Raw genomic sequence first — 14,336 nt, 5'->3', positions numbered from 1 at the left:
TCTCTCGATTCATATACCAAAATGGATCATGGTACAGAAAAAAATGGAAAGATGAAAGAGCAATCAGATGCAGACCTTTTAGCATGTCTGGTGTCTGTTTTCTCACTTTTGGGCCCAGGACACCACTGCCACTTTTTTGTAAGGCTGGGAATTACATTTTTCAGAATCCACTTGTCTGTGTGGTTCTGGGTCACAGTTTGCCAATGAGAAAAATTTGCTGGAGAGTAGGAAGATGGAAATGAAGAGGAAGTCGTTGGTCTTTTCAGAGGTGTTTGCAGCTTGATGCTTGGAAAGATGAAATTCACAGTGGCTTTCTAGCAAAAATTTGAGAATAATCCACTTTGCCTGAGACAGTTGGTGGTAGTTTTTAAAGATTCTCAAGTATTGTAGCAGTTCCAGGAAAGCCTCTGAAAAGAACCTGCTTGGAGCTTTGGCCTAACATCTTCATTATTACCCACTCTGATCAGCGGTGGCTTTCCTAATCTTTAGCTCCCAACCCTCATTCCCCATCCCTCAAATAGTCCTGTGAGCCCCTTGTTCTGAATTAAACATCATCTATCAGGATGATATCAAGTGGTTTCCATTAGGTTGACTGACTACTAATGATGCAGACGTAGTCACAGGGCTGAGAAAATACTCAGTTTATTAAATATTGTGAATGGATGGAATATCAGATACATCATCTTAATATGTAAATATCCTATTCCATCTCAACATCAAATTTAGATTACCTGGATTTCTTCTTTGCTTTTCTCTAATGATTACAACTGAGATCATTATGTATTTTATTAGTTTCTTCAGTCTTTAAGATATTTTTTGAATGATGTTCAAATAAACTTCAAGTTATCTCCAACTTTTTCTGAACAAAACATTTCCATTCTTAAGATACAGGCTTGTAATTCATATACTTGATGCTACTCAATGGTGTCTTATCTGTAGTAGGAAGAAGGAAATTGTGTTTCAATGAATAGTATAAAATCATTTAACGCATACTCATTATTTGTTGCCTCCTTCCCTCTGACATGATACATAAAGCTCTTTTGGTTCTGTTTGCCACTAGGTTCGATACTGTTTTCATAAAATTGAAATCTAATCAAGATTATATTTAAGGTCCAAGCAGTCATAATCAAATGGAGCTTGCATACTAGGTGACTCCATCTTGGCAAAATGTTACACTTTAGAAACATCCATGCCCAATAAAACGAATTAATGTTTTAATATCCCTCAAGAAAAAACCATTGATACTCATAATGCATTGCCCATCCTTTTCTTTCTCCACCTCTTTCTATTCCTCTATTCGACGTAATTAGTTACAAACTCTTACATAGTGCTTGCTATGTCCCAGGCACCATTCTAGGTATTTCACATATATTAACATATTTAATCCTTACAATAAGCCTATGATTAGGTGCTACTATTAATGCCATACTGCAGATGAGAAAACTGAGACTCAGGGGATTAAACTTGACTGAAATCACAGAGCAAATTAAGTGGCAGGCTCAGAGTGAGTGCACTGAGCCACAAGCAGGAGGTTATGATGCTTCCCAAAGCCTTTTATCAACCCACCCTCTTTAGCACCTTTTTCTTCCTTTGCTTATTTTCCCTTTCTCTGTGTTTCTTGTCTCTAGCCAGTAATTCTTTTTCATTGAAATTCTAGCAATCCAATCAGTAAGCTCCTTTTCTTTTTTTTTATCCACTATCTCAGGTTGCCCGAGGAAGAGGCAGGAGGTAGTTAGCCAGCCGGAACCCTCCTTTGGGGAAGGTGGGGAAGACGGGAGCAAAGGATGGAGTTGGAGGTTCTGTGGATACCCGTGGATGGTGGTTGCTTTTTTCCCCACTAAAGAGAAATTTACCTTTTAACCTATGTGTGGGAGCCAAAGAAATATCGAGAGCAAGTGAAAAAAAAAATGACACCAGTGATCAACAGAAGAAAGCCAGAATGAGATTGAAGTTAGAAGCTTGGGAGAGCAGGTTACAGTAGAACAGGACGTATTGTGCTCATGCTTAGCCTTTTCTCCCCTTTTCCTTCCCCATGGCCTTCTGGCATTTTTTCCCCTTAGTGTGATTTCAAATGCATTCTCAGAAGCAACATTAATGGGGATAAAGATGATTTGCTATTGATCATATAAGGAAGGATTCAGATGGCAAATACATACATAAAATAGAATATAGAGCAGCCACTAGTTTAGTACTGTCAAAGTGGAGTTAAAAAGCTTTAGAGGTCCTAGGGTTTTCTGTGCCATAAAAATCTCACATCAAATCAAATCAAATAATATGTATTTAGGCTGCCTTCAAACCCAAGGAAGCTGAAGCTTTTATTTTTATTTTTCTCAAACAATATTTAATCAAATAAGTACTCAATAACTTTTGCTTTCCAGTTTTCAGACCACAGCCCTGTTATGGTCTGGTTATTTTCATAATGGGAGCCAATCCTACAGGATGACACCAGTGCTCGGAGAAAACTATACATATATCCATATTGTCTCCAAGCCAGATTGATCCATATCGAGCTTCAAGAAGAAAATTTCTAATCATTTGTCAAATTCTAGTACTCCAGCATACTTTTATATTCATGACCCTGGGGCATTTTGAAGTACTAAATAGCATATAATGACTTTTTAAATTACAACTCCTACAGATTAACTTTAAGACATTTTTGAGAGGTTTGCTGCATTTGTGTGTCTGTGTGTTTATATGAGAGGGAGAGAGATTATTAGAGCTACCCTTGTGTGTATAGGAATTAGGACTGAAAATAATATTTCGGCTATTGATATTTGGAAACCTAAGATTAGAGACCAAACAAAATGCAGTTTAATCCTCTGTGAAGAAATAGGGTTGCAGAAACTTTTTAAATATGTGTTTTATAGCAATGGCTCTACAGATAAGTGTCTTGAATCTATTTTGTGGAATATTTGCTGTCTCAACTACAGTGTCATGAAATACTGCATTACATTGGACAGTTATATCTATACATTGAAATTCCTTAAAAACACATCAAAGTTTTAGATAATAACTCTACCATAACACAAAAATGATACAATTTTTAATTTTAGAGGCAAATAAATGCTTTTATTTTTTATTTTGGAAATAAGAGAAAATAAAACATTGATTAGTAGCAATTACTAAGTAGAAGAGATATGCAAATGTCAATGTCTAAAATTTATTTTCTCTTTAAACTTTGAAATACCTGTATTTTCTTCTCACATGTGACTCCAGAGTATTCAGTGCGGCAGGAACACACATTGGGAAATATGCATCTGCCCCCATAAAGACATTTTGGGTTGCAAATTGCTGCAATACACAAATTTTTAGAATGACCATCTTTTGACATGAAATGCTTGTGACATATTCTATCCTAGTGGTCTGAGGCTATATGGTGATTGGACACTAATGCAGTCATAAGAATCTATTAATGAACCATCAATGAATGGATCTGTTCTATGCACTCCCATCTTTCAGAGCACACGTACACATCAAAAACAAAGCACCCAAAACTCAAACAACACTTTAGGAATTCTATAAAGATATTATTAAAAGAAACAAAAATTTCATTGACTACATTTTAAAATATTTGAAATATATCTTTTTTTTTTTTCTAGAGGAGCTCAAGTCATTAACAGAAGATAGCATCTATCATCTGTTTTTTAACATTAAGCAAAAATTTAAAAGAGACAATCCAGTACCGGGTAGTGTATGGAGAATTTGACAATTTTTATACTATCATTGGAAGTTTAATGTGAAATAACTCGACTGAAAATTCCTGAAAGATACTCATACTGTCTATATCATACATTTCTTCCTTGAAGTCTTTCCCAAGGCAATTAAAAATACCTACATCTATCTCAATTATCTCAATATCTCAATCTAGTTATCATCTACCTGTAGAAAGAAAATACTTATAATACTTAATGATAACTTGTAAATAACTAAAATGTTAAACATAAGCAGGGAGGTAAAAGGAATTTTTGTAGTATTTAAATTATGGAGCTTAATATATTGCTTTAAATTTTGTTTTTAAACGACATAAATTCTTTCAAGTAATATTGAGTGAAAATGAGCATACCATAAAATTATAATACTAGTTATTTTTATAGGAGAAATACTGCTTCAATATCACATACTTGAAGCTTACACATTCAAGAATAATATGTCCTTTAAGATAAATGCAACATTGACGGGGTATCTTTTCATCAGGGCTGCTGTATACAATTGGGCAGGTTGTATAATCCATGAGGGCTCCACAGCTAAGAAAACAGCATTCACATGATAGATACCATAGATTTGAATTTTTATTACAACAATTTTCCAACAGATGGTAGTAACATATTTTGTTTAAGAAATATCAATATATTAAGACAGTTTCTCAATAGTTCGAAATAAAGAATTTGAAGTAGGATGACTTTTAAATTCACATAAAAATGCTGCAGGGTGCAGAAACAGGGTGCACAGCTTCAGGCTGTGCTCAGACAATCTCAATCTGCAACCGCTGAAGCATATTTCATCATTAATGTGCTTTTAACATCTTCTCATCCTTCTCTCTTATGGTCCATATAGAGCTTACTCCAGAACAAGCAGCCCAAGTCAAGATTGCTAACTCTTTTTTTCTAGCATTTTATCACATCTAAATTCCAATTTGGATTATCAATATTTGAGCACACATTTTTTTTGTAAATACCAGCACTTGATAGTACTTTGGTATATTTTTCTAGGATAAGAAATGTATAAATTACAATAGCAATTACTAATAAAATAGGGTCTAAGAGTCACAAAAATTACATGCAAAATTTTTGGTGCATGGAAACAAGGGTGTGGTTCATAAGACATTGAAATGGAGGGTACGTTATTTCTAGTAAAAAGGCATATCATAATAAAACTGTGTAATTTCAGTTTACAATACACTTGGCCATCAATTTTTCAATTATATAATTATTAACCATTTGGAAATATTTTGAGGAATTTCATGTTTTTCACATTAAGTTAATAATAGGTGATATTTTAACATGTTATTGCAAGTTTCCACAAAATATTTCAAAATTGCATAAAATTTGATCTTCCTCTATGTCTTAAGATTTCACCTATGTAGAAATTCATGACTAATATTGGATGGAAATATACTAAAACTCTAAAAAAGAAACCAAAAGTAATTCTGGATGGTGAAATTTAGAGTGATTTTTTTAAAAATTATTATTTATTTATTTATTTTTGAGACAGAGTATCTCTCTGTCGCCCAGGCTGGAGTGCAGTGGCGCAATCTCAGCTCACTGCCAGCTCTGCCTCCTGGGTTCAGGCCATTCTCCTGCCTCAGCCTCCCGAGTAGCTGGGACTACAGGCGCCCGCCACCATGCCTGGCTAATTTTTTGTATTTTTAGTAGAGACGGGGTTTCATCATGTTAGCCAGGATGGTCTCAATCTCCTGACCTCGTGATCTGCCTGCCTCGGCCTCCCAAAGTGTTGGGATTACAGGCGTGAACCACCGCGCCTGGCCTAGAGTGATTAATTTTTAATACATTTCCATATTTTCTAAGGTATCCATGATAAATATGTATTTATCTTATAATATGAAATAATATTTAAACTTCTATATATCAACACCTTCTTTGACCTACCTGGGGAAACTTTATTGGTAACGCACAGACCACAATTTGAAATTATCTTTGTCACACAAACTATTAATATGTTATACTACACTTTCTTCTTTTAAACGGATATAAAATTTAGTAAGTTTTTGTTTTATTTCTAAAATCATTTTTTAAAAAGGATCAGCATGTTGGAGTTTTTGTCCCCCTATGGATTTGTCCTATAGCTATACTTTAATTATTATAACAGATTCCAATTCAGAACATATAGTAGGAAAAGCATCCTGTGGGCTTACGTATTTGACACTGCACTCCTTCCCAGGAGGAAGGACAATGGCATATGCTGGGAGCAATGCATTCACCACCGTTTCTACATTTCTGCAAGCAGATAGCTGCCAATCAAAATATAAACAAGTTAAAATTTTAAATTACTAGTCAAATCCTATCCATAACCCACGAAACTTTTCATTAGAGGAAAAAAAAAGAAATAGTTACAGGTAAGTGATTGAAGAATTTTTTTCCCTAATATTTTATCAAGAACACTTTTGAATGTCACTACTTATTCTTGGAAAATGTGACCTTAACAATTGCAAAATGTTCCACTGTTTGAATGTGTCGTGATTTAACTTTTCTCCAATTGCTGGACATCTATGTTGCTTCTCATTTTTTCACTTTGATCAAAACATTCTAGTAGTGGCTAATTTAAAATAATTTATAGAAAGGAAAAAATGAAACATTTGAATAAAGACGGCCACCCTCAGGAGCTAACCAGTCTGAGTGGCACTGTTACCTCCTCTTGGAAAACTCAGAACTGGATGGTTTGAGGTGGGGCCAAGAAGTCAGTAATTTTTTAAAACCTTTCCCTGACCCCAACTTCAGGACTTATTTATCTTGTTATTTATCTTGGCAAGTGCAGTAGAAAAACTGAAAAATACAATATATCCTCTTCTGCTAACCTGAAAGAATGAGTTCGGAAGAGTAAAAACTCTTTCTGTTTCAAAAAGGTATCTCCTAAAGCAGGAATAAATATGCAAAAATTTTAAAAAGACCAAGCAAGCAAAAGTGAAAAAAAAATGCTCTTTGTTTTAAATTCTGTTTTACATTCCCATGAAAGACGAAAGTTTCAGCGTTTTAAGAATATTCCTCTTACGTGTGTTGCATCGTTTCCCACTCCAACCAGAAGGACAAGAGCAAGTGTTCGGTCCCACACATTTTCCTCCATTCATGCACATAGGATCACAGATGCCTTAAGGTAAAAGCATGAAAAGTCAGCCCTTAAATTCAATAGTTTTGTCTTTGCTTTACCTGTAGTTGACAAATATATTTAATGATGTCTTACTTTTTTGGCATCTCCTACCAGTGTATCCTTCACGACAGATGCACACATTATTTCTCATGCAGTGGCCACCATTCTTACAGGGAGGGTGACAGAAAGCTACAAGAACACATGGCAGCAATCTGTGAATATTACATATTCAATTATTACATATGATACATTGCATCATGTGCTTTTCATCAATGTGGCCATAAGGCAGAGAAATGTGCTATTAAAATAAAAGATCACTCATTAAACCTGTCCTTTCTAAATCATGAAATGCAATGCTTATATCTATAAGCTGCTAGTGGGTTAGCACAATTTGGAATATATTGGTTAAGTGTTCATAACAAATTGAGTCTTTCATATTACAATGAATATATTATAAACTTTAACTTATGTTTCACTATATAATAAAGCATGGAATGGTCTAGACAAAACCCAGAAAATAAGTCAAAACTTAGCTCAAAATAAGAATGTGCCTGTTCTTGTGGAAAATAGACAAATCTCAACACTTTTCCACACACTTAGAAAGCATTTTTAAACTAACTTTTGAGTACTTACTGAGATTATGAAGGCAGAGCTTTATATGTGACTTATTCCTGTGAATGCTTACTAAAAATCTTTTTAACAATAAATCCTTCGCTTTATTCAGAATATTTGTTAGATAATTTTGAATATATCTTACTGGTAGCTCCTATGTGTTTAATTCTGTTTTATGAAATGCAGAGGTTAATATGTATTAATTTTATGAGAGGGTTATGATTACTTCATGTTTCTTCCAGGCATGAAAATTAAATGCAGGCATTTCTTTTAAGTAATACACAGGAAAACCTGTCTAGAAAATTTAAAATTTAATTTCTTCCTAAATAATAAGTAAATAAATGTTAGTTTGTATTTTAAAAATAAATTTCAAATTAACTGGTATTAATAAGACTAGTGTGGACTGACTCCCAGTTTGAATTAATAGTTGCTTTCTTTATTTCCAAAAACTGTAAGAAAAATTCTACTGTTTTCAAATAGATTTTTGAATAGAAATAATATAGATTTTCATAGTAACAATATAACTGCAAGTTTTTAGCAAACAGTTTCCAGTATTTTAGGTTGAACTTTTTTTGGCTCATGTTTGAGTCTACTGTTATTTCTCTGACATTTTATTGATACTTTTTATTGGTAGAGAAATGTTCTTACATTTTCCACTCCCTATCCTTCATACAATTTAAGATTATTATTTATTAGAAAATGTATATTCTTTCTACTATGAAAACTCCATAGGAAATGCCTGTGGTTAGGAATTTAAAAGTTAAAAAAGCTCCTCAAATTGTTTATGATGGGTAATCTTGCTGTAATTAATTATCCACAAAAACTTGAGTGTAGAAATAAATTATTTATGCAAAAAAGTATATATAATTAAAATAATACATACAAAGGGCATACAATTTAAGCCTGGCCATGTCTACCCATTATCCCACATTAGGAAAAGGAGGTTTATGAGAAAATCCACCCTCCACATTTATTTATGAGATCTATAGGCCTCATTCTGTCACCAAACCCTAAAGTGGGCTAAGTAATTGGATTCACTCTCCATGTGAAATCCAAGAGGTGAAGCAAATTGGAAGGTGTATTTAAACATCTCTCCAGCCATACATCTTAAGCCTTGCTTACTAGTTTAGTAGTTTAACTGTTTTGTGATGTTTCTAGCTCAATTTCTATCTTCCTTTTTTAAAATTCTATAGTGCACACAGTATATGTTTTTCATATGACTTTATATTCCACCTAATTTTATTCAATCACTTTCAATGTGTATGCCATCTTCCCTTCCCACCATTTAGGCTCACAAGAAGATGAGATCTAATAAGAATTACATGTCATAGCAACGGTCTAGATCATACTTGAAAGCCAGGAAGTCTGAGCCATGGAGCCTTTAAGTAAATTTCCATACCAGCAAGAAAGTCGTGGAGGCAAGCTAATTGTAAAACCTACTCTCTTCACACAATGATAATCTGTTTTCTGGCCCTTAAATCATGGAATATGTTCAACAGATAATTTTTAATTCAGTTTAATAATTGAGAGATTTCTTCTTTTATCCACTTATACAACTGGCATATACATTTTAGACAAATTTTCTTACTATATCTTACATCTACTTCAAGTAGTATGAAAGATGTAAAGTTTTCATTTCCTTCCTTACATTCTCCATTCAAAACTACATATATAACTCTTCAGCATGGATTTAGCCATAGTCTTCTAGTTTTCAAGATTTCCCTTAACTTAGTCTTCACTTATTTCTGTTTCTCCAACTGCTTCTTCAAAAGAATATGAATTACAGGAACTCATTTGCTACGCCCGTATATCCTGTGTTAGCGTGATGGCTTCTTTTCTGCTTTATTTCCATCCTAAGAATCCTAGCCAACATCCAAAATAAAATAAATAGAATTGCAAATCAAAGTGCATTGTGGCAAGGAACATCTGAATTTTAGGAATTAAATTATGTAAATACTCTGACATGTTCTATAGTAAAAATCTACTCTACATTTTTTATAAACTCGAAAATATGAAGATGCAGAAAATACACATTACATATTATTGGTTGACATTAATTCATACCCTCAAAACATCCCCATTATTCTGAAAATAACCTGTAACATTAACTATATGAGGGAAAGTGTTAAAATAATAAGTCGTGAAAGAGAAAAACAATGCATTTTTATGTCTCTGTATCTTCTTGCATAGTGCTGTGCGTAGGTGATTCTTCATAAATGTTTAATGAAACTAAGGTGAAAAGAGATTATGGGATAATAGTGGACAGTAGATTGACTATAAATCAAACATTTTTGCTGTATCACAGAAATGACACAATTTCATTATAATAGACTACAAGAGGACTTTGCTTATTTGTTTCACACCTTGGTACTACAAAACTGCACAGAGAGGTGCCAAGGTATGAGATTCAATATTTTGAGTAAATATAACCATTTTACATAATAACTTTGATATAGTTTTGTAAGCTAGTAATTTGGTGGGCATACTTGAAACATTACAAGAATTCTGGGGGAAAATTGCATCTTTCCCTTTGAAACTTGTCTCATGTTTACTCAGAGCTCTATTGATGTCTAACTTTCCATTTGCCCTTTTTACATACAAAGAAAGATTAATTACCATTCTGACACTGTTCACCAAAGAATCCATTTGGACAGAGGCAAGTGTTTGGCTTATTACACGAACCACCATTGAGACAAACAGGGTCACACAAAGCTAATAAACAGCAGGAGGAAAAGAGACCATAAAAGTTTTATTATTTAAAAAATGAAAGCTGCACAGAAGTACAAAATGGTGCATAATGAAATATTTTATTTTTACTGCAAGTAAAACCCATAATGTATAATTAATTAGACTTTGCCAAACATAAGAGGAATGAAATTACTGGATAATCGCTTTGAAAGTATGTTCATTAAGTTTACAAATAACACTAAGCTTAGAAAAGCTAGAAAGGGAGCTGGAATTTAAAGTGGCGGTGTTTGTCCAAGATGACAGTGCTCCTGCTCTATCAAGAATGTAGAGGCTATCATTAGAATTCAGAATGCCATCAGTAAGCTAGAAGAAATGATTGCAAGTTAAGAGAAGACAATTCAACAGTGTCAACAGGATGGTTTGTAATCTGCTCAAATACATGTAGCCATGCACACCTCTTTATCGCCTTCCCAATTAAAATGGGGACATGGCACTCAAGTCCTAGCACACTCAAAAACATTCTTTGCTTTTGTTTCTTTATTTTTGTTTGGCTTTGAAAGACATCCCCAGTTTTATTTTTCACCCTAGATCCTACCCATTCACCAACATCTACTATAAATACTATTTTCTTCCTCACTCCACTTGCCAAAATTAATTTCTTCCTTCTCTGCTTCTAAGGAACTGTGTTTCAATAACATTACTTATCATAACTCAACTTGTATCATAGTTTCTTTCATAATTGTATCCCATGTCTCTGTCACTAACAGTATGTGACTTGAAATCAGGGCAAAAACCAAATGGATCCTTGTTTCCATTTGCATCATGCTTCACAGATAATTGGCCAGCTATAAACATTGAAATACACTTTCATTGAGAAAAAGTCATTAGATTATAATGAATTAGATCAAACATAGGTAATTGCAAACATTGCTGCCAAAGAAACAAGCTTAGGCTGGGCACAGTGGCTCACGCCTGTAATCCCAGTACTTTGGGAGGCTAAGGTGGGCGGATCACAAGGTCAGGAGTTCGAGACCAGCCTGACCAACATGGTGAAACCCCATCTCTACTAAAATTATGAAAATTAGCTGGGCATGATGGCACACTCCTGTAATACCAGCCACTCGGGAGGTTGAGGCAGGAGAATCGCTTGAACCTGGGAGGCAGAGGTTACAGTGAGCCAAGATCACGCCACTGCACTCCAGCCTGGGTGACAGAGCAAGACTCTGTCTCAAAAAAAAAAAAAAAAAAAAAAAAACAAGTCTGATACTGTGATAAATAAATAGAATAACATGAAGGGTATGCACTTAATTCAGAATTGCTTAGATATTTAATGAAATAGGGTGTTTGTATTGTGATGAAAAACTTAAAAGAGACCTAGAAGGTTCAACACATTCCTCTTCACCACAAGGTAGGTGAATGAGGGAAATATAAAAGCAAAAACAGTATTGGTTGGATAAGATAACAGTAAAGCTGTAAGACACCATATGGTTCAACACAAAAACAAAGGGAATGAAGATGAAAGAGTTTTAAAAATCTGTCTGAAATAACAACTTCATTCCTGTCTTGTCAGGTCAGTTTTACGTTTCTTAGGTGCACGTCTTCAGGACACTGGCATATTGTAACTTTTAATTGACATGTTCATTGAAAATATTTCCCATTTTACCTGTACTACAGGTTGGTCCATACCAGCCAGGTTTGCACTGGCAAATATCTGGTGTAAGACACTGGCCTCCATTTTCACAGTGCCTGTTACAAACCACTGAGATCATAGAATAAAAAAAAAAAGAAAGATTAGGCTTGGAGTAGTCATATTGTTGGTTTTTATCTAGCTAGCTCATAACTGCCAATCACATCTGCTAATTAATAAGATCACAGAGAAAAGTAAAATATAATTTATATTTGGGTTTAAAATGCTTTCTGATTCTCACTTTCAGTTATTTTATTTTATTTCATTTTTGGTTAATAGAGATGGAAAAAATAGAAAACCATTGAGCCAAGTGGTAAACAAGACTTGACTATTTGGGAAAAGTATTAGTTATTGATGAAAGCAGTCATAGACATAAATTTAAAAAGAAATTTACATGCAATTTAACAAATTTGAATTCCTGTTTTCTCAAAGAAAGGTCATGAAGAGCATCAGAGTGACGTTACTTCCCAAAACAAACTTCTTTATCTTAGTAATGGCCACTGTGGTTGATGCCAGTGCTATGCAGGACGGTAACTGTTGTCATCAATCATCAATGTGTGTTCTTTACTTAGAGTTTGGGTTCATTTCATGTAGCATTAAGGCCACCAACTATTCAAAGAAGCAGTTTCACTATATCAGACAGCAGGAGAGTTTTGCTTACTTGTTTCACACCTTGGTCCTACAAAACCATAAGGACAAGTGCAGAGATTCCCAGCCAAGCATGTGCCACCATGTTGACAAGGTGGGTTACAATGTTCTGCAGAAACAGATTATGTTATTAAGTCAGTTCTTAATTTTTAAAAAGTCAGTTTATATTTATAAAGCACTGTCACAATAAAATCTTGTTGTAATAGCAATTTATAATACATTAAGTTCTCTTTTACTACAAAATTTAGGTCTGTGGGACCGGCCATATTAATTCACACTGGAAACACTTACAAATCAGCAGCATGCTTTGATTAATAAAACTTTTTGTTAACTGGAAGGAAATACAGGACCTTAGCCCTCTTCTGAAAAGTGAGATCTGAACTTACGTATTCCTGCCTTACAAATAGAGCTTTCCTATAGTTCTATAGTTATTTTCGTATGCTATTTATATTGACTGTTTCTGTTATTTCACCCTAAATTTACTTTGTTAATTTGTAGTTTGCCTTGCCATAAAAACATTTAACATGGCTCTCAGCTTCTTCATAATTATATGCACCATCTACCAAACTATCTTTTCACATATTATTTTAAAATAAACAACTTATTTATTTAAAGTATCATCCACTTTAGGAACGCTATTTCATACATTTTCCACTTGAGATTTAAACCAAAGCAATGCAATTATGTGACTATAGATGCATTTTTAAAAATTCACATTTTAGATTTCTTCTTACTACTTTACATTTTCTAGTATTTGGCATTTAACACTTTCTTTGAACCATATTTGGTAGGTCATTCAATAGCTGTCTTTTGCTTGAAGCTAAAATATTTGTAGATATATAGTACCTTATAACTAAACCTCAAATCATTTCAGAGGATAATTTTACTAATCACAAATAATCTATTGCTCCTTCAATCTCTGATTTAAGAAATTTAATTCTTTAGAATCTTTGAATAAATTATGTTTCATAAGTATTTTAAAATATAGAGTCCTATACCAGCTTTGATAAGAATATTTTAGTATATACACAGTAAAACTGAATTGTCTTGTAAAACGATTTTTAAAGAAAATTATGCTATATTTTAGGCTTATATTTGATTTTTAATTTGAATTATCACCTTCATCACAGGTTGCTCCACGATGTCCTGGAAGACACTGACAAATGTTAGGCTTAATACATTTTCCATGATTTTTGCAATCAGGGTCACAAAGAGCTGTATAAAATAAAGCCCAGGTTTTAGACATATCAATTACCAAATAAAATGTATCATGCAAACTAATGAATGATGTTACCTACCAGTTTGGCAGTTAGAACCAATGTAACCAGGTTTACATTTGCAGACGTTTGGGGCAACACACTCCCTACTTTTTCCACATGGATATCTACAAATGGCTAAAAAAAAATCAAAGAAAAAAAGGTTGATTACTAAAACAGAACATACATATTGCCACAGACTTAGTTATAATAGAAGCAAAAGTCTCTGAAATTTGAATAGTTAACTAATAGCCCCTCCAGATAATACTGAGAACACAAGAACACAAGAACACAAGAACTCTCTTGCTTAAGTTTAGTCTCAAGCCAAAACACAAAGCAAAACAATAACACAAGACAGCTTTTATGTTGTCAAAGCCAAAAAGTTGATTTTCATCAGAGAAAGCAATGTTAATAATTGTGAGAAGATAGAAATAATGCCTTTAAAATTAAAGTGATATATGACTTGCTGTAATCTCAAAAGAGCTGGAAAGATTACAGAGAAACCTACTTCATGCAAATAAGCAAATATACCAGAATTAGAATTTGAAGTGCTAAATGCCCACTGTGAGCTGAAAAGAACACAGACCACAGTGTTAATCAGATCTATATTGACATCTTTTATC

General features: G+C 33.7%; 1 protein-coding gene across 1 annotated transcript in view; it reads right to left on the bottom strand.

The window, feature by feature from the left end:
* Nucleotides 1-795: 795 nt before the first annotated feature.
* The window catches only part of VWDE (von Willebrand factor D and EGF domains), a 73,058-nt gene continuing 59,517 nt past the window's right edge, over nucleotides 796-14,336 (bottom strand). The window contains exons 18-27 of the mRNA XM_077998181.1: nucleotides 13,756-13,851; nucleotides 13,577-13,672; nucleotides 12,471-12,566; nucleotides 11,786-11,881; nucleotides 10,051-10,146; nucleotides 6,916-7,011; nucleotides 6,727-6,822; nucleotides 5,873-5,968; nucleotides 3,188-3,291; nucleotides 796-933 (exon numbers count right to left, since the gene is read on the bottom strand). Of these exons, the coding sequence (XP_077854307.1) occupies nucleotides 919-933; nucleotides 3,188-3,291; nucleotides 5,873-5,968; nucleotides 6,727-6,822; nucleotides 6,916-7,011; nucleotides 10,051-10,146; nucleotides 11,786-11,881; nucleotides 12,471-12,566; nucleotides 13,577-13,672; nucleotides 13,756-13,851 (887 nt within the window). The 3' untranslated portion in view covers nucleotides 796-918. The remainder of the gene's footprint in view (nucleotides 934-3,187; nucleotides 3,292-5,872; nucleotides 5,969-6,726; nucleotides 6,823-6,915; nucleotides 7,012-10,050; nucleotides 10,147-11,785; nucleotides 11,882-12,470; nucleotides 12,567-13,576; nucleotides 13,673-13,755; nucleotides 13,852-14,336) is intronic.

Source organism: Macaca mulatta, chromosome 3 (assembly GCF_049350105.2).
Source record: "Macaca mulatta isolate MMU2019108-1 chromosome 3, T2T-MMU8v2.0, whole genome shotgun sequence".
NCBI lineage: Eukaryota > Metazoa > Chordata > Mammalia > Primates > Cercopithecidae > Macaca > Macaca mulatta.
This window is presented reverse-complemented; position numbering and strand designations above follow the sequence as displayed.